We start from the raw sequence: 20494 nt of genomic DNA, 5'->3' as shown, positions 1-20494 counted from the left end.
ATATCATTCGACTTAAATTGTTGCAAGCATTACTCACTGTAATTGAATGTGACTTAAAATAGACTTCAGGGCATAATACATTCACTTGATTGGTAGTCTTTAGCAAGCATTCATATACATGATTTGAATCAGTTTAAAACCTGCGTCCAAGATTGACCTTATAAATTGTATCAATTGGCAGTACATTTTTTTTCAGATAGAATTTTAAGTAAGTCAAGTCACAGAATAATATTTATATTAGAATCATGGGAATTTAAATACTATATACTTTTATACACAGATGTACATTTTACCACTTTGTCTTGACCACTGCACTGGTTTAATGTGGATAATACTGTAGCTATACTCTCTGTATTCATTGAATAGGGCTGTGTGTCTTATTTAGTATGCTTTGTATGCATCCAGACAATTGGTTTGCAATAAAAAGCCTCAAACAAACCTGAAAAACATTTTGAGGAGCTCACCCTTCGCACCACAAATAGACATGCCTGACATACTTGTCTATTTAACTTGTTTTGTGCTTCTGTTTCATATTCCGACCAAATAGCAAGGTTATTTTCCTCAAGGGCTCAGGAGGGCATACTATTTCATTTCTTCAGAAAATTGTTTCTCAGAATTTCAATCTTCACCGCTAGATATGACAAAAAACAATATCAAGTACACTTATGTTTTTTATCTGCTACATTTTCAGGACATAAATAAAAGATCAGTATAAATTTGAGTCAAGCACGGCACAATGTTCTGCGGTGTATGTTAGAAATAGATATGAAAAGAACGATGGACTATGAGATCTGAGTGGTGTACATTTTCCCTGAGATTGGAGAATTACCATTGTGCAGGGCCAGACAGAAGACCATTTGTCATTCTTGAAAATCAATTAGTATTTTTTACACAATTGATCAGGTCAAATACATTCAAAATCTAAATATGCGGTCTTCTGAAATTTTCTGAAAGTGTTTTCAAAAATGAGATGCCATAAATACTGGCAGTTTGAAGTCATCTGGAAGTAGGCAACCTTTTCTTCAGTACGGATGTGCTGAGAAGTCAGGATTATTTTAAAAATTAAATTATTCCCCAGCATTTCCTTGTAGTGATATAATTGGGAGTATGTCATAAATGACATTTTAGAATGCAAAATACAATGCACAGACACCATACATGTTACTCAGTGCAAAGTAATAATCGGTTAAAACATGTTTTAAGGATGATAACTCTTGCTATAATGAAACAAAATGAATATGCATTTAAGTTATTGGCATTTATTGGAATATACTATGTAGATATGGTAAAGATAGAAGCTGCATAGGTAACAATATGAATAAAAATATACATAATAATAATAATAATAATAATAATAATAATAATAACGTAAAATACTGCATAACTTGTGTATACTTGCAGACATACACAATATTATTATGTATTATAATGCATACAGGCAGTGAATTTCAAAAAGCAATCACTAAATACATTTGTGAAAAGAGTAAAACACCCTTCAACTACCTGATTTTCTTTCTTTTTCCTTTTTTTTTAAAAGCAGCTCACAGGTCAACCTCTTCCAGAGCACTGCACAATTGGGGCACTTACTGTTCATGTCATGTTGATGCATTACACAGTACATAAGGTCATGCTTCTGTACACATACATTATCAGATTTGAAAGATAAATATTTGATAGTCACTTTTTAGGCAGTTCCTACTATATGTGAAAACTGAAGGGGGGAATGCGTGGTTTCTTGAAAGGCAAAAAATGACACCTTGCTTTCAAAAGCCAAGGGGGTCAAACAATCAAGATCCATGAGGTTAGATGTCAGCGCTATTATCTAACACTGTCGTAAATGATCAATGAGGTAAAATAAAATGATCACAAGCTAAAACAGCCTTACTAATGAAAATAAAACAGCTTACAATATCCCTTTGTGACACAGGGTAATACCTTGTGGACATCAACGCATGCACTAGAAGATAAATCATTTATCCTACATGCTTAAACACACCCCAGTTCTAAAGAATAAACATGTATCCATACCACATTTTTATTCTTTGAATTTCTGTTCAGATGTATCTAAAACATTACAATTTAATATCTCCAAAATAATTAAACTTAGTCAATGACAAATTACCAGATTCTTTATTGTTATAGAGGTACCCAATTTAAATCTACATACCTGTACATGATGTAGGTGTAGGCTTGTTACCAATTATGGATATGGATATGTAATACAGGAAACAAAAAGCAGTGAAAATTGACAAGAAATGTCTTCTTGGAACCCTTTTATCCAACTCGTGTGGGAGACAGGGAGATTTGTTGATTATCAGTGTGTTTGTTTGTGGATGGAGGTTGTATGGTTACCTACTTTAGAGAAGGACTTTGTAAAATGTGTTCATGATGCACTTTCAAATTATGAACTGCATGAGTTCTTCCTAAAGGTAAAGTAAGAGAGCACCATTTCATGACGATTGCCTCCCTTGTTGACCAGTTTGTCACCTGACATTCAACATGTGCCTATCGGTGTGCAAATACTATTTCTACTTGTTTTCCTTCAGCATTCGGTTTTATCCTATTTTTAACTATAGATATACACGTGTTGCAATCACTGTAACCATTGCATGACTTTTCTAGCTTGCCATCAACAAAAAATATTTTAAAACGTCCACCTGTCCCCCTAGAAATAATTCAAACATGTAGCTTTTATTAACCTCATGCTAAACCATCAGTAAGATCTATTTAAGTAACTACAAAGGCTAGACATAGACAGTTACCAAATGTTTTGTATTTCATATTTTTTAAAACCCCCAACAGACCAATATCTGGTCATTTAATGAAACCTCTAAGCTCATTCTAAATACTTACGTGTGAAGAAATATAACATATTTCAATTTATTAAACTATTTTCCAGATGCATGGAAAGTTGGTGATGGAAGTATCAACCCTGGAATAGCACAAAGTTTATAAAAAAATAAATTAAAAAATATATATATATTGATGGAAGGTGGTGCAGTGATGAAATATATATGCATGATACAATACAGATAATAGTTCAAAAGCATTTCTTCACTATTTCAATGATGACATGTGCATTAGAATCGAATAACAGCTGCCTTGAGAATTGGTTAGGCCATCTGGCTCACTGTCTTAAAACAAATGTGTAGTTTTGTATCCACCACGTAATAAATTTAAGGACGGTTACGGAAAATACCATCTCCTGATTGGCAAGCGGGTAACAGGTAGAACAGGGTTCAAGAAACCAAAGTTGCAGTGCGCAATCTTGTTCAGTTTTACCCTACAATTTGATTCCTCAGTAGTCATTATACTTGATGAGAAAAAATAATCTTTTTCATTTTAGTTTTACATTACCTAAAGGTAACATATATACAGTGTACTTTGCCTATTTTCAAGAATAAATAAAAGCTGAACAAATCTAAGTTGAATTCTCTTTACCATGTAAACACGAGGCTGCCCTCATTGTGCTAATTAATATCTTAGTACCTGAATTCTTCAGTTATTGGCAAAAGGCAACTTCTAGCTGTAGATAACTATACACATTATATTATTGTTACATGCAACAGTAAAATGTTTTTAAATTGTTCTGTGTAAACGCCATAAAAAACACATTCCGCAAGAAACATACAAAAAAACAGTGCTGATTCATCCCTTGACCACCCAACATGCATCTTACCATTAAGGAACTTCTTTAATATTTTAAGCTCATTTTCTCTATGACGGGTAAAAAACACGTTTAAAAAAACCAAAAAACAAACAAAAAAAAAAACTTTAAACTTAAAGTAACAAGGCAGGCTGATAATCTTTTCTCCACTTCCTCCTTAAAATCTACTCTAGGCAGCGACAACATTGTGTACAAAATACGGACACATTTTACACTGAAGCCTAAACAGTTTCAGTGCTGTTTTAAACAAGAGCACATTGGCTGTTTAGACAGAGACTAGGCAACATTAACAAAAAAATAAATAAAAATGCAAGTCTTAAAACAAGTCAAAAGCATAAATGCGTATTTTAGTTGGGATTCAGGTACAGGGGCCTTTATTCTGTTTTCATGAAGGAAACCTCTTCCTGTTCCGCTTCAGCGTTCTCCAATGGTTTTTGCTCCTCGACTTGGGGAGTCTGTTTTTCATCACTGGCCTGAGCATCTCTTTCTGCAGTGTCTGTGTCCACTGGCTTACCTTCCTGTCTCGCTTCTTCCAAAGGGACTGAAATGCAGCATGTGAACAACAGTTATTATATTTATACATTCACTACAAGTGAGATTAAAAGATAGAAATATACAAGATGGAAATTTACAGTGACGACCACGAGTTAAAGATTAACTAAAGTTGTTTCACCTTTAATGGAACTTCAGTAGGGTGTATTTGCAGAAAATAACTAGTGTCGAGTGCCACAGTCTTAAAGGATTTGAAAACGCATGGCAAAACTAATAATTTAGCATCAAACATATCTGAAAATATACACTATTTTGTTTTACATTTTCTACCGTTTCCAAATTTATATGGCCCTTGCCCTTTAAAACTAATCATCAAACATTCACAAGTATAAGAATTATACAAAGTGAAAGCTATAATGGTTTATTTAGCCATTAACCTCCAGCCATTTCAGACCAACCACAACAGCTATAAAACAGGCTTTTGAGTATTTTACAGAACAATGATAGTTTGCATTAGTTTCATTGTTGGTTTCAAATGGGCCAGTGTGCAGTATTGTAAACAAACCAATTCTGATTCAAGGAGATGGAAGTATCAGAAATAATCCATTTCAGAAGTTAAAGGGTTAAACATTGGCAAAATGATCATCTTATTTACAGCATGCAAACATTTACCACTGATCATTAATACTAGAGTGTGCAAAGCTGCTGCAATTAATATTCTATATGCAACTGGTTCCAATGGACATATGCAATCTACAAGTAAGCTCTGAGCACCAAGCTCACAAAAATGCATATACAGGGTGATTGTAAAGTCATTCGGCCACTGTGCAAATCTCCTGTGGAAAAAACATTCAAAACTGAGAAATACAACTTCCAAATGATGGGCAACATGACTAAGACCACCAACATGGGTTCTAAAGGGACCTGTAACTGACAATGTTAAGTCATAATAACATTAAGGAATGCAAACTTACATTTCTATAGTGGGGTGGAAAGGTTAAGGTGGCACTACAAATAATACCAGCTTCTGTGGTCCCGAGTACAGGCATCATGTGTTGGGATAGTGTTATATTGTTGATGGGACATGGAAAACATCAGAATGCATAATTTTCACAGGAATACACAATACGTTTTGACAGTGCATCCTTCAAGGGTTAGGAATGTAAAAAAATACATTTAAAAAAAACCAACACACAAAAAAAACACCCCCTTTATTTCTCTAGGAGGATTTTTAATTTTGGATATCATTCTGGGTGGATGTAAACTAATTCTTATTCTCCAAATTCTATTAACATGACCGCTGCTAGTGTAGCTGCATCAGTAGAGAAATAAAATGTATCATTGTTGTGGATTTTCAAAAATGCAGTAGATTAATAGTAAAAAATAAGTTATTTTAGGTTGATTGATTAATAGGCAGGTGACAGATGAGTCCATATAGCTTTTTATTGATAGCAAAGCATATATCTTTATAAAAAGGACAACCTTTTTTTGGTGACAGACACTGAATGAGGAGAAACTGAACTTTGATCTGTTGCTAAAGGTACTGATGATTCCATTTTCGGGGGGGGGGGGGGGGGGGTCTCAGCCCGAGATATTTACATATTAAATAATTATGTTTTAAATAAACCCTGTTATTTAAATGTCATATAAACAGTTGGGCGGTTACTGCAGTCTGTCTTTGGGATAAAAACAAAACAAAACAAAAACAGTATATATTTTAAAAAACTAAAAGTCTAGTCTTTAACTCATTTTATTTCCTGTGTGCGTTCATGCCTGCAAATCAATATTTATTTTTTTCAATCACCCGATTAAAGTTTAGTGTAACCCAAGTACTATTGGTTCATTTCTGTATGGCCAATCAGAAACCAAAGTATTGCCACACGGTCTAATTTGACAAGCCATTACGTCTGGTGTGAGAGTAAGAGTTTTTAGCTTTCAATCCAGTGAAAAAATATGGATTGTTGGCACAATACTAGTACATTACTAGCAAAGGGTGAGCAGATTAAAAACGCCAAAAATGTCTTGCGACTGAAGCTCTCTCCAATTTCCCTGCCATCATCAGTGATTTGTGTGGCAACAAGCAGGGACATCCATCACACTGATACTAGGTAAACATTTTACTATTAGAATTTTTTTTTTTAAATTAGCATCAGTATTGTATGTTTCTCGCCAAGAATTTAAAAATGCCAATAACATGTTTTTGTAATGAGGTCAGCTGTAGAGATGCGTGGATAGTGAACTTTTCTTTGCCTTCTTTTCTGTAATTTTATTATCAATAAAAATACATGATTGCCATTTGCTATCACGGAATAGTCCTATGTCATTTCTGAGTGACTGAGGCTAGCACGGAGGCTTCGTTGATTTTAATTAATTAGTAATTACAATAAAATGATGTTTCCAACAACTAGAAACCTGTTTGAGGGGCTATTTTTATCCAAAAGTAAATATATATTTTTTCCATCACACACTCGACAAGGCTTGTGTGTTTTGTTGTATCATGTTATTGTACAGACTTTTTTTCTGTTTTCATTTTATTATGACTCTCAGATGGGGGTACGTGGTGGACTACATTTTTTATAAAGGGGTACACAACTTTTTAGAAAGAGGTACTCAGTGATACATACACCAGCATCACTGTGACACATTTCCCAATATTTTCCCCAAAAGTGACAGTGAGTATTGTAGAGACACCTTGGTTGTATCTACAGCTTTACAGTTTTATTTTTTGTTCTTCAGAAACAAAACGTCAGTAAACTCTGTTGGCATACTTAAAACAAACAAAAATAAGAAATGGTGGTTGGTTCTGAATCAAACATATTGACCCCCTCACTGAAGAAAATGTCCCCCTAAAATTTTGAGAGGGGGCCACATTGACCCTCAGTCTGTAAGTCCTGGAGCATACGCTGTGGGATATCAATGCAATTTTTTAAAGCATTTTGGCGTTACTGTTACACAGAGTTTTACATGTACATGATTTAGGCTACTAAATCAAATTAAACTACTGTATAGTAACAGAGAACATACAGCAAGAACTGTATGTTAAGTTTGTTGTAGGGATAAATATGTGGAAACAGATGCTAATAAATTAAAATAAATGGCAATGTACTGTAACTTTACATTAAATGAAGAAATAGCACACAGTTTGACCACAGCAAGCAAAAAAAAAAAAAAGAAAAAAAACATAGATGTTATAGTGGCACTGGTAGGTTTGTCTTACTAACGGTAGCCAGAAATGATTATTTTCTCAGGTTATTAGTGAGTGCCTGATAATGTCAACTCTGCTTATTCTGCCGTCCCTTTAAAGTCATATTAAGTGGGTTTGACCATAGTACGATTTTAACAAAACTCCAACACCCCCCACACACACAAACTTAAAACCTCTTAATTTCTGAAATACATTAAAACAAAAATGCGCCACATTGTTGCAGTCTCAGGATTCTCAAAATATTTGATTAACAGTTACTTGAATTGCCTATTTTGAAGTTCCATACCAGCAGAAGGTTGATTCTCAGAAACACCAGTCTCTGCAGACACACCGGACGTTTGGGAATCAGTACATGGTCTCCTTTCAAAACTAAAGTCCGGGAGACGTGGGGCCTGAGGACGAGTCTTCCGAGCAGGATTTAGAAAATAGCAGTATGCGCATCTAAATGCTACAAAATACAATTGGAAGAGAAAAGGTTAATAACATACTTCTGCTATCCTACCATCCTGTGGTGTACATTTAAAAGAACACTGCTTTAATCTCCTGGAATATGTAACTGAAAGTCTCAACCTTAATGCTTAACACATAAAAAACACAGAAACTTATACACAGCCATCATACTGTCTTTAACTATAATCAATAGTAATTTCTCCATACAATAGACATTTTTTAAACTAGAGCACTGTTGTCTATGCAGATTCTTTTATTTTATTGACTGGGGTATGTCAATGCATCAATAATGTGACAGAAAATACACAAAAATGTAAAGAGGCAAACCCCAAAACTAGATTTTCAAAATCTTACCGACATATTCAAATTCCTCTTTCAAGGCCATGCCATTATGGGAAAAGCACTGCTGACAGACAAGGGCATATCTTTAAACAAAAAAACAAACAAACAAAAAAAAAAAAACAATGAAGATAAGATTACCAAATAGTCAGATTCTTAACTCTACCAAACTTTTCAAAACATACTCAGAGATCAGTATATGTTGGCAAATTAATACATTGAATGATCTCAAACACTCCGCCTGAAACCAAATCGGATGCAAAAAAAATATGAAATACATGTTTGTTTTTTTAAATCTAAATGCATTCAACTTCTTTACAACTGCAACATTATACAATATAAATACTATTTTATCCATAGCCTCTTTCTGTTACCAAAAGACATTGAAAAAAACTTTTAAATCGAAACTAAGCACATAAATAATACACTGCGCAATTTGCTGGCATTAAAGTTAGCAATTAAAATTGACTTGGATAAAACTAATGGCATGCTAATAAAAGTGGGTTTACACTATTGAGAGGAAACTGCAATAGTGTTAATGAGCCTCATTTTACCTGTTCTGAGGCCCGTCACCTACTAAGAACTCGACAACTCTGTCCATGACTCCTCTCTCCCGTGGAAGGATAGCTCTTGCAAGTGGAGGGCCAGGAGGGTGCAGGCCTGTAGATATAAAACACCACGCACAAAACAGAGTCACAAAATCAGCTTTAGTGTAAACTAGAAATGGCTGTTTGTCAAGAAGAACCAAGCATAGGGCATAACAGATTAAATGGTTTGTTAACATGAAGTAAAATGGATATGGAAAAAGACCTGTATCGCCGATAGGACCAGAGGTTAAAACAAGGAGACAGTGAAACAGTACATTTTTAGTGGAATGGAACTTTGAGAGAACCATTTAATACAGTGGCCCCCCCAAATGTTGACTCACAGTGTGCACTGTGGAAAGTAAGTTGCCTTCAATATGGCAGCCATAGTTGGTAAGAGGATAAATGTCAAGATCAGTAACATATTTAGCATGCACTCAAATGGTGCCTGATATATGTAAATAAACCATTATGAGAGGGTTAACTTGCACTGTACAATAGCCATAAATCAACCTAGTACCAAGTATGAACATAACATCTCAAAACATTACAGCTTTATTATCCGGAGTCACAAGTCACATAACCCCAATACCACAGCCATCCTAGGTCACAGATCAAAGTGAAGGTTACACAGTTACAATGAAAATATGAAGTCTGCATCTCAAACGGCTTATGAGATATTAGCAGTTGAAATAACTATTTTAAACACACAAGTTTTAAAAGCATTACATCGTGCGCACGTCTCAAGAACCCACAATTGTACTTGCTCTTGGATACAAGGCACACACACAAAAAAAATAGAAGACAAGAAAAAAAAAGAGTTTCCTTATTGACCACAGCTATGCCAAATTCTACCAATGTTACAATTGGTTGAGCAATCTCCTGAAATCACATGGAATTACTTATGTTAATACTATGTAATGCATTCAGATGAATAGACAAATACACTGCATACAACAGTTGCCACAATGCCAGTGAAAAATGTTTCAGAAGAATGTTGAATTACTACTTACGGACCAACATCACTCCAGAATCATGTACCTGGGTATTCATGCTGTTAGGGCCTACGATAATTAATATAATTAAACATCAAGAGCAATTATCGCAAGATGACTGGTCATTTTTGCAGGGCTTGGCAAACTCTCAACTACCTGCTGGTTATTAATTTACCAGCATATGGAAACTCTGTGGTACCTCACTTTGTATTATTTATTTTTTTTCTTCAAAAGAAATGGTCTAATGAAAAACAAACAAAGCTTACATTCTGATAGCTCTATAAAAAAAATAAGCTCATCCTTTTTTGAAGAAATGCATGGCATTGATAGACAGCTATGAACAAAACAATACCTCCTCCAACATACAAAAAGATGATTAGTGCGGAGATTGAAATTTGACAGGGGCCTTGCTGAGGAATAGTCAAGCAAATTCTTTCAAGCCCCTTCCTGCGTTAAGAATGAACCAGCTTATTAGGTGGTTGTTATCACCCTCCCCCCTCCCCACCTCAAAACAAGTGATTGGCTACAAAAGCCATCAATTAATCTACTTTAGGTCGACACTATGTCATCTTACGCACTTCAGTGGCTATAGCCTATGCAGCTGTCAATACCACTTAGCATTCCTACAGTACAGACAGAAATCATCAGTCTAAACTCAGATACTATGACTAAATAGTGCAGATACATAAGCAATGTTAGGAAGGAGAAGAAGCTGTTTGGCCAATGGATGCTTGTCCCAGAGCAGATATGTATCTTTTTTCTCTGTTGTGTGTTTTTAAAAAAAAATAAAAAAAATAAAAAAAGAGATCAGACTTTACTACTAGTTACTACAACCTACTGCTCTTTCCTCCATTTGTGCCCCTAACCCTCAGACTAACACAAAATAAAAAAGAAAAGTGGTTCACCAAGAAAAGGTTGAAAAAACAATGCATTAACTGATTATCCAAACAGAACACATACCTAATGCTGTATAAGTATGTTGCTGAATATTATTGAAGGCTTAAGTGTGGTTCCAAACCTGTCAGTTAAATGGTTGAAGAATCAACTATTTTAGAGGGATTGTTCTAGCGAGAACCTTTAACTAGTTGTTACAACAAAAATTCAAACAGTAAAACAAAGTAAATACAGGTAAATCAACTGAAACCTAACTCAGCATGGGAATCTGTTTATAGTTATTTTCTTTAAAAAACACAGGAATGGGACAGGTATTTCAAAACGATATGTGCTTAATTTACCCATTCCAGGCACTGGTGTACCAGGGCTCATGGATCGTCTCATGAGATTTTGCTGGGCGGCTGCCATGGCCAGGGTTCGCTCTGGGGGACCACCAGGAGCAGAGGTGGGAGAAGGCGCTGAAGGTGTAGCAGGAGGATGGGGAACTCCTTGGTTGGGATTTATTGGAGTTGCAGGAACAGGATTTTTTTGGGAAACATTCCGCTGACGAAGTTCTGGGAAAAATAAATCAATAGTTACAAACTGTGACTTTACAGATTTCAGCTAACCGTTCCTTCCAAGTTTTTTTTTTTTTTTTCTCTCTCTCTCTCTCTCTCTCTCTGTGTACTGCAAGGATCTGTCCTGGGACCCCTTCTCTTCTCACTCCACACCTGATCGCTAGGTACTCTCATCTCCTCATTTGGCTTCTCCTACCACCTTTATACTGATGACGCCCAGATCTTCCTCTCCTTTGACGCCCACATCTAAGAATGCCTCTCAGCTATTTCAACTTGGACACATTTTCACCACCTCAAACTGAACCTCTCTAAATCTGGTCTCCTCTGATCTCTCCATCTCAGTCTCCCTTAATCCTTTGCGGTCCTATGTCGGACCAGGTCCGACATTACAATTTTCCCTGCCCGGTCCATCAAAAAGACGTAAAGTACATGTCTCTAGTCGTTTTTTCTCTGGAAAAAGCCGAGAACTATTCAATGGCCGAGTGAGACCGATAGGAGCCGAGAGAAGCCGGATCTGAGCAATACATATAGCCCCGGCACCACAGATATAACACGGCCATAAACAAACAAGATAGCTGCTTCCGCATCCAGCGCTCAAAAGAATATCGCAGACATTTGCAGAGCTTTTTGGTGATAAAACAAGTGATCAGGAGATGATTTATCCGTATGCACGACTATGAAGAGGTATGTGAAAAATACAGTGAACAAGGGGTGGGGCGGGGCTGGAGATGCAGTACCGAGGGTCCTGTAGATATGCAGTGCCTATTAAACCTGTTGTACTGTGAAAAAATATACTTTTAGACAGCTCGTCTAAAATAAACTGCGTGTGTGAAAATAAATTGGACCGGACGCGCCTGGGATGCACTGAATAAATGAACCACAAAGGGTTAACTATCACTCTTTCTCCATCTCCTTCTGCTAAAGACCTAGGTGTTACTCTTGACCCCTCCCTCTACTTCTCTCAACATCTTTTCCCTGAGAAGCACTTGCCACTTCTTTCTTAGCAACAACTATTCAATTCATCCTTTTCTCACTACTTATTCCACCCAACCCCAGGTCCAAGCTCTTGTACTCCCCAGACTGGACCGATAACTCACTCCTTGTTGGTCTCCCAGCCTCGGCTATCCGCACCCTTCAGCTCATTCAAAATTCTGCTGATCGTCTTGTATTCGCCCAACCTCGCTACTCTCATGCTAACCCTCTGCTTCACACCCTAGGTCTGCTCACATTCAATTCAATACAAGACCCTTGCTCTTGCCTACCCCCTCTTCACCACACTGCCACCTCTACCCCTAATCCCTCGTGTCTCCCTACACCCTCTTTAGCCCTCTCCGCTCCTCTACTGGCCAACTGGTTATGCCTTCCCTCCACTCTCCACCCTCCTGTGCCTGCTCTTTCTCTTCCCTTGCCGCTCTATGGTAGAAAAAGCTACCGGAGAACTTCAGGACTGCTCCGTCTCTTCCTTCCACCACCTCAAGACCCCACTCTTAATATGCACTGGACTTGCATCACGAACTAAGGCCTGAACTAAGCATCACGTTACTGGACCCTCAGCTAATGTATTACTGCACTACTATGTCATTGTAGATAAAACTTGTTTTAATCTTAACTTGTTGCATATTTCATATTGTATTAGTATTATTGCACTTACTGCATTTCAATATTAATCTTGCAATGTAACCCTGCATTGACCTGTAATACCTGTAAATTGCCTTGGATAAAGGGCAAATAACATAAATAGATAATCCAGCACAGTGTTTCAGTAAAGAAAGTTCACCTATAAAATTAAAGAAAGCATAAAAGGTTTTTTTTTTTTTTTTTTTTTACCTTGACCAGGCCTTGGTGTCACAGGTGGTCCAGCCACTGCTGCAAGTTCCTGTTCCTTAAAATAATAATAATAATAATAAATATTTGTAGTGTATATACAGTCTACTCATCAAAAAAAAAAAACACAGAACAAATACAGTCAAAGGGCTTACATTTTTCTTCTTCGAATCAGGATCAAATCTCTCCAAAATTAATTTTGCAGTTTTATAGGTCTCTTTTTCCATAACTTCTTCAAGCTAAAAAACAAACAAACAAACAAACAAACAAGAACTGTTTGTTATAATGGTGGTTTTGCAATTGGTGCCACTACATGTGGTCCAGTGGTTAAAGACAAGGGCTTGTAACCAAGAGGTCCCCGGTTCAAATCCCACCTCAGCCACTGACTCATTGTGTGACCCTGAGCAAGTCACTTAACCTCCTTGTGCTCCGTCTTTCGGGTGAGACGTAATTGTAAGTGACTCTGCAGCTGATGCATAGTCCACACACCCTAGCCTCTGTAAGTCGCCTTGGATAAAGGCGTCTGCTAAATAATAATAATAATAATAATAATAATAATAATAATAATAATAATAATAATAATAATCTAGCCGAGCACATTTGGGCCACATTTACAAAACATTTCCTTGAGTGTAAAGTCCTTAATAAAATCTGCCCCATGCTTAAATTATGTTGAAATGCAAGGAGTACAATTTTGCCATGTTTGTACATATGGAATTAGCATTAAGACTGTATATTTGGCCGTGTTAAAGATTTCAATTATATCAATACAGAAAATGCTGTAGTAAAAAATTAAGAATCTGCAAGCTAGCAAAATATCTACAAACCATAATGGCTGCTAATTTTGTTTAACGGCTTCATTGCTAGAATATTGCTAATTGTTTACATATAATGAGGAGAATAATTACATGCACCAACTTCCATAATGGAATGTGCGAAAATCCATCAGCTATAATTATTGGAAGTTATTAGACATGACAGTAAATGACAGGCAATTTCTCGGATTTATTTCCTCATAGCACTTAATGCTATTCATTTAAAGAAGGTCATTAGCAGAGTGCTTTACGGAATAAAGTCTCTGCCAATTAACCGCTGTCTGCATTGATTTTAGATTATTTATTAGCAGTAGCAATTAGCTTGCTGCAAAGTGCTGTGAAAACTCAATAGAGGCAGAAAGAGCTATGAAACTTCCTGTAATGACTTGGAATAGCCTATATCTCATTTGCTTCGGCATTTGTCTCAGACCACCACTGTGAGGGGAGAGCTGCAATATTCTTCAAAGGAAAATTAAGCAGAGTTTAAAATGAGTTACATACTAATGTATTTAAGAGGTTATGACATAGGAGAACCATGCAAAGATTCCTGTCAAATTAAAAAGGATAGGTTATCACAATTATACAGCATTCACTTTAATACAGTTACATAGCAGTAAGATGCTTCATAATTTTGTTAAAGATTATTTCTATACGCTGTAATGTTCTACTATAAAACTGCACTTTTTTGGATCACAGCTTTGGATATTTCTACACCAAAGGTGCGCAACCAAACTTTTATCACAGGCCACATATCCAGAAAACTAGTTTAACCCAACGTGTATAGAGGGTCGCACATTACTAAAGAATAATCAGATTTTAACCCTTAGCTGATAAATAGATGGCAATTTCCCTTAGGATTACTGTTAATTTTATTTTGTACTGTCTGCACGATACACAAACAAATATACAAAACAATTAAAAACAAAGCATTAAATTGTACTGTTATACCATATACACACACATTGCACAATAATACAAAGCAAATTAAATATCTACTTGCTGAAGCGGTTTTTAATTTAGCAGATGAGTTGTTCAGTTGTAGCAGGCAGCAATGTAGCAAAAGGCACAGGGCAGTGACATCACTTCCCTAGCAACAAGCCTCCGATGTTGGGAATGGGTTCTTTCAATGCAGCAGGTTTGTGCATTTAAGAAAGGAGAGGAAGACTCATAAAATTAGTTGGAGACAAGCTGATGAGAAACAATTGCCCTCCGCAGTACGAATTAAAATGGTGTGCTGCTTTTGACGCAAAGAATTAGAAAAAGCAAGTCAAAGTTAAAAAAAAATATTCAGGATATATTAATAAGCGAAATGGAATTAACATGGGCTGTGGGTTGCATGTCCCTGTTCTACACCGCTCTGAGAAATCATGGAAACCCATTGAATTTCATTCAAAAAGATAATGCTTACTGCTTTAGCTCCACAACAGGGCAGAAATAGAATAATAAGCATAGAATACAAAATAATTCCTGTTCTTGTAGATACTTCTGGTTACCACTAATTAAACTAAATAAATAAATAAAAAGGCATGGAGGACATCTTCAAATCTCAGCTCAAAGTGATGCTATTTTCCCAGAGAGCCAATTTACAAGTACTAATACAAGAGTTTTCCAGGAATTTGATTTCCATGCCTTCTGTGAGTAAAGAAAAAGCCTTATTTTTTGGTAGGTAGAGTTGTTACATAATGTGCTCACATTGTCACAACTCTTACTATTGCTCCACAGTAGTGGCTCTTTCACAGGATACAATTATAGCTTCCATTGGCAGGATGTTATAAATAAACAGCGGTACAGAGCATCATCACTGCATTGTGGAATTTTTGACTCCTGGTAATAAAGTCTTGAAACAGCAGCCACATTGCTTATAATAGCGTACAGGGTCACATGTGGTACATGCTGGTCATGACTAACCTATTTATATAATGTAGATGCTTGTTAATGCAACTTTGTGTACAATAAGGACTCACACTATTCACCAGAGTTGTCGTGAAATTGTGGAGCACATCACAAAATAAAATGGCGTTTGCAATACTTACTATTTTCTTTTTTTGAGCTTTTAATTCTTCAAGCTTTTCGCCTACAAAAGAATGAAAGGTTAAAAACAAAGTTTATCTTTATGATCCCAACCTTTAAAATGAAACAGGGGTTTTCCAACAGTTCTGTTTACACAAAAACAGTGCCCAGTTCTCAGCATGTTAAATGTGGCCAACACATTTTAACCACATTATTTACAGATGATTGTTAACGTTTAAACCAATAAAAAGAAATCTTACTGTTTCTTTCAGTTCGTTTGGAGAACATCCAAATCAGCATTTTTCTTAGGAACCATATTCTGTAAAAACATAAAATGTTGTTTTGTTCTCACTCATGTCTATTAGGCTCTCCAACTACTTTCAATAAAATGAAATTAATATTAAGCCAAATTTGACATTTTATATGCAAGTGAATTCTTACAATATAAATGCCCTGTAAGCATTTCTTATTGCAAACATTTTAATGTAGAATCTTTCAACTGTGCAATTATGATTTACTCAAATGGATCTGGTTTGCATCATAAAATTTGAGAAGCTCAAGAGTGTTAAATGATACCACTATGTACAATGTCAAAAACATACACAGAATGCTTGTTATACAGATAGTCAACTGTCTGTCTCCTTCCAGACATGTGTTGCAAGCAATATTTATAGATGCCATATTTATTAATGGCATTTATTTAAAAGACAGCTTTTCACTACAGAAAGGTTTACTTTTCACAAGCACAGGAAATCAGTTTGCAGCAAACTTTTCCTAGTGACATTCATTTAAAGTCTTTAATGTATTTATTAAATCTACTTACAGTATAGGAAACACAAAAAATGGGAGTGCCATAATTAATTTTGCAGTCCATTCCTCAGGAAGATACCATATATACACAATCATACAAGTAAGAAGGTAGAGAAGTGATGAATGCAGAAGCAGCCTTCCAACCCATAGCTTTAACAGTCTTTGATTCGTTTCCCTAAATTCTTCCAGTTTCTGTATGTTCTGCGAACACAAAACAATGTAACATGTAACACATGAAGGGAATTCTTTAAAGATGTCTTTAGGGGAACATTATCTGATCCTATATTAAATCTAAGTTCAAATCGGCTGGCTTTATAGTTTGCAGGTGTCTCTGTCACTCAAGGTATCTTTTTTTTTTTTTTTTTTTAATAAAACTTTATAGCAACAAGACTAACAGTATCAAACATATAGCAAGTCAATTAAATGCTTTTGGCTGACAAGACAAAATTACAAACAGAAACACATTTTTTTTTTTTTTTACTTTAGTATGTGAAAATATAAAAAAAGTTTCTTAACACTTGTAGCTGCCCTAACAAAGAGACACTCGCATTTAACAAAGAAACAAAAATTCATAGATAGCAGATGTCAAAATAAAAACGGTACCTTGTCAATGCATTCCAGAACATCTACTGTGGAAGGCTTTGCCTGTTTTAGGGACAATAAAATAAGTAAATTCTAGGCCAAACACATTAAAACATTCTAACAGATTACTATTAGCGGGCCATATTTATAAAAGGTTTTCCTGAAAATGTTTGATGAATTAAACAACTTTTTACATTTTAAGGAACAAAACAAGTGTTTGAATGCATACCGCTTTAGACTGTTTAGGACACACAGGGAGGAACAGTTTTATGAAAATTCAAACTTTTTTAATCCATCATAACAGACTTAAAAAACCCCATGTGAATAGGGCCCTATGAATCAATGATTTGGAGTACCGCAAGCTTTGCGACCATGTATTTGTTTTTAAAAAAGGGCTGTTTTCAATTTAGGAAATACTATTATAATTATTTACACTACCTATTTGAAAAATGACACATTCCCCTGTCAGAGTTAATGTGCAGTATGTCTTAGGAGTTACTCCATTCTTCAGAGCATTGAGGAAGCCCATACCTGTAAATAAACTTTTTTTGTTTTGGTGGATCTTTCTCAGACACATTAATTGTGTGTGACATCAGCAGTAAAGATGTGTTTGTTGACCTTGGTTATAACGTAATAATTGAAATGCAGATGTGTGCAATAACAAATAGAAGAGCATTCTCTAATTGCTATATAAATATAGGGAAATATATCATCTATATTACATGAGGAAGGCCCAATATCTTGCTAGTTAAATAAACTGCCATCGTCAAAAAAGACACCATACTGTCAACTTGATGCCGAGTCTCATAAGTAATCTGTTTTGCACCCCCATCAATCTTAACAGAGATACTCAATGTACAGCGCTACAACGCAAACAAGCCATTGCCTTTAAAATGTAGACATGCACTTTCAAAACATCTTTGGTTACAGGGATGTGGACTTACAGTAACAGACTGGGTGTGCTGCCCTGATATTAATAGTTACTCAGTAGAGAGAAACCAATGAGGGACTAGTAGATCTGAAGGAATGGCAATGAATACCACTCACTCTTGGATATTTTGAACTACTGACTTTTTGTAGTTGAAATGAAAACTGTAAATGTCCTTAGGCAGTTTTACTTTAAGGATTTCTTGCAGTACTGCATACCTATTTTTGGTGTGGCAATGAGATATTTTACCTCCTAATAGAAAATACTTTCGGCTGGTGTTAACTTTCTCCCAAGAGACTTGTTGTTAAGGGAGTTTCATTTATTTCAAGCTCTGAGCAAAGCGATTGTCGAGATCAACCCAGCTGGTGGTTCTTGTGCTCTTAGGTGGATCTCAAAGGGATTTTCTTGTGAAGGACTCTGGGACAACAAATTGCACTGTACTTAAGGAGTTCTTTACATGATGACAAAAAAACCAAACAACTGCATCTATAACTGATAAATTAAAGACTGATGGATACTACAAAACTGAAAAAATCATCTTTATCTTCTCTTAGTCAAGCTCAAATCGCTGTAGGGGCCACACAAAACAGAATGTTACAGTTTTGTAAAATCAGATCAATGTGAATGCTGATTTGGATAATGCAAGTTCATAATTCTATACTCACCCTCCATCTAGAGACTACAGCTCCCATGTTTGTCTCATGCAGTGCTATTTACTTGTTTCTTGAAGACACCTACTTCTTACATTTTCATGAAAAAAAACCCAGAAATCAGCATGTTTAAATAACCAACAATATCTGACATAACATTTTTCATGGTGTTCAAAGCAACATCACAAAACAGCACCTGTGTCATAAGGCAACAAATTAAGGGGGTAAATACAATTACATGGACATACAGTACACACAAAATCAAACTAGCGTTAAAATTAAAAATGATACAACGTCATAAAACAGTTACAAAGGCCTTATGTGAGAATACTTGTGTGTTTTTAACATTTTGTTAAATAAGCTGTAATAAGGACTGCTTTGTTAAGAGTTTCTAAACCTGGAATCAGAATGCTGCTCCAGAATGTGGTGGTCTTAACTCCCAGTGCTATATCTGAAGCAGTCCCAGCTGCTGTAAACAAACCAGCCATGATACGTCAGTTAAATACTTTAGAAAACATTATACTTTGTGGATGCAACCAGTTTGTAGACTGGCTTAGCCTAGATAAAATACAATCATTTAAGTTGGATTTTACTTAATACAGATGGAAAGGGTTTATTTGTTACATTATTTATATAACATTAATACACTGTTTTTTTTAAATAAATACTGGGACAGCTATCCCAGCTCGAGTTTTACAATTTACTGTACGCGTAATCGTACACTCATACTATGTCCAATGCTGACACTGTGCTAAATGTTTAAATAAGTATTGGGTTGTTGAACCTTTTTAGTACAGTATACTTAACAGATATAGAAACTACATTCAACGTTAGACTCGCAATACAATGAATGCACAGATTGTCTTAATGTTTTCGATTCGAACACATATCATGACACTGGAACGTTTAGCACCGCGGCACACTGTACTCCCCAACGCTGAATACGTAGATGCAAATTGTCTTTGTAAATGTTGTTGTAGGCTTGCAAAAATTCAAAGTGATACACAAATAAATGTGCGTTTGTATTTAAATAAAGGATGACCGGTACCTGTCTAAACTGCATACTGATGCAATCCCACCTCCGTAATGTGGCACATAGCAATTCAAGGTATTAATATATTTTTATTAGAATGCATACAATTTTAAAGTCTTTTTTTTTGTTGTTGTTGTTCAAGGATCAATATTTGAAAGTCAGACAACTTATGTGCTGCCTGGTTTTGCTGCACTACGTGCATTTTAGGCCCAGGATAATCACACCATGGCGATGCAAACTAAATGTAAACGCCACTTTATAACTTCCTTTTCATAAGCACCCAATCGGTTTTACAATAATTCCAATACATCACTTGTTGTTTCTTACACAAGAGATTCATTTCTCATACAAATTACCTGCTCCGCTCACTGAGCCAGCTCCAACTCTTCCAGTTACGCCTCTCTCCAGCAGACAACGTCACAACATCAATCCCATAAACCAACGCGCAGTGACTATTTTTCAGCGCAACTTTGTCACGTGACACGGGAAGAGGCTGATTATGATGAGAGTGAAAAAGCAGGGAGAAGTTGAGCTTTGGTACTTTGGTAGCTAGGTTAGTTTCATTTCTGAAAAAAATAATGTTGATTTAATAAGATATTTACGCAAGAAGTGGAGTTTAGAAAATACATATGTATTTGTATTGAACTAAACATATTGTC

General features: G+C 35.8%; 1 protein-coding gene across 3 annotated transcripts; it reads right to left on the bottom strand.

The window, feature by feature from the left end:
• Positions 1–1134: 1134 nt before the first annotated feature.
• LOC117426851 (endoplasmic reticulum junction formation protein lunapark-like) lies at positions 1135–20289 on the bottom strand. Of its 3 annotated transcripts, none has more exons than XM_034044976.3 (14): positions 20192–20289; positions 18818–18892; positions 17246–17287; positions 16656–16843; positions 16093–16151; positions 15856–15896; positions 13163–13246; positions 13011–13065; positions 10968–11180; positions 9751–9801; positions 8708–8813; positions 8169–8239; positions 7651–7812; positions 1135–4208 (listed from the first exon to the last, which is right to left on the bottom strand). In XM_034044976.3, the coding sequence occupies exons 2-14, from the start codon at positions 18842–18844 to the stop codon at positions 4042–4044; spliced, it is 1266 nt and encodes a 421-aa protein (XP_033900867.1). In that variant the 5' UTR covers positions 18845–18892; positions 20192–20289; the 3' UTR covers positions 1135–4041. The 3 variants fall into 3 exon arrangements, with proteins under 3 accessions (XP_033900867.1, XP_033900868.1, XP_033900869.1); XM_034044977.3 differs by having other exon boundaries at positions 18818–18889; positions 20192–20277; XM_034044978.3 differs by lacking the exon at positions 9751–9801.
• Positions 20290–20494: the final 205 nt, after the last annotated feature.

Source organism: Acipenser ruthenus, chromosome 11 (genome assembly GCF_902713425.1).
Source record: "Acipenser ruthenus chromosome 11, fAciRut3.2 maternal haplotype, whole genome shotgun sequence".
Taxonomy (NCBI): domain Eukaryota; kingdom Metazoa; phylum Chordata; class Actinopteri; order Acipenseriformes; family Acipenseridae; genus Acipenser; species Acipenser ruthenus.
Note: the sequence above shows the minus strand (reverse complement) of the source record. Positions and strands in the feature narration are given on the sequence as shown.

What these genes read in the sequence shown, in the direction of transcription:
- LOC117426851 (XM_034044976.3), bottom strand. Translation starts at nt 18,844, where the DNA reads ATGGGAGCTGTAGTCTCTAGATGGAGG. An exon ending in TTTTTTGTGTTTCCTATACT is followed by an intron (nt 16,152 to 16,655) that starts GTAAGTAGATTT and finishes ATGTTTTTACAG; the next exon opens with AATATGGTTCCTAAGAAAAA. An exon ending in AGAGGAATTTGAATATGTCG is followed by an intron (nt 7,813 to 8,168) that starts GTAAGATTTTGA and finishes TGTATTTTGTAG; the next exon opens with CATTTAGATGCGCATACTGC.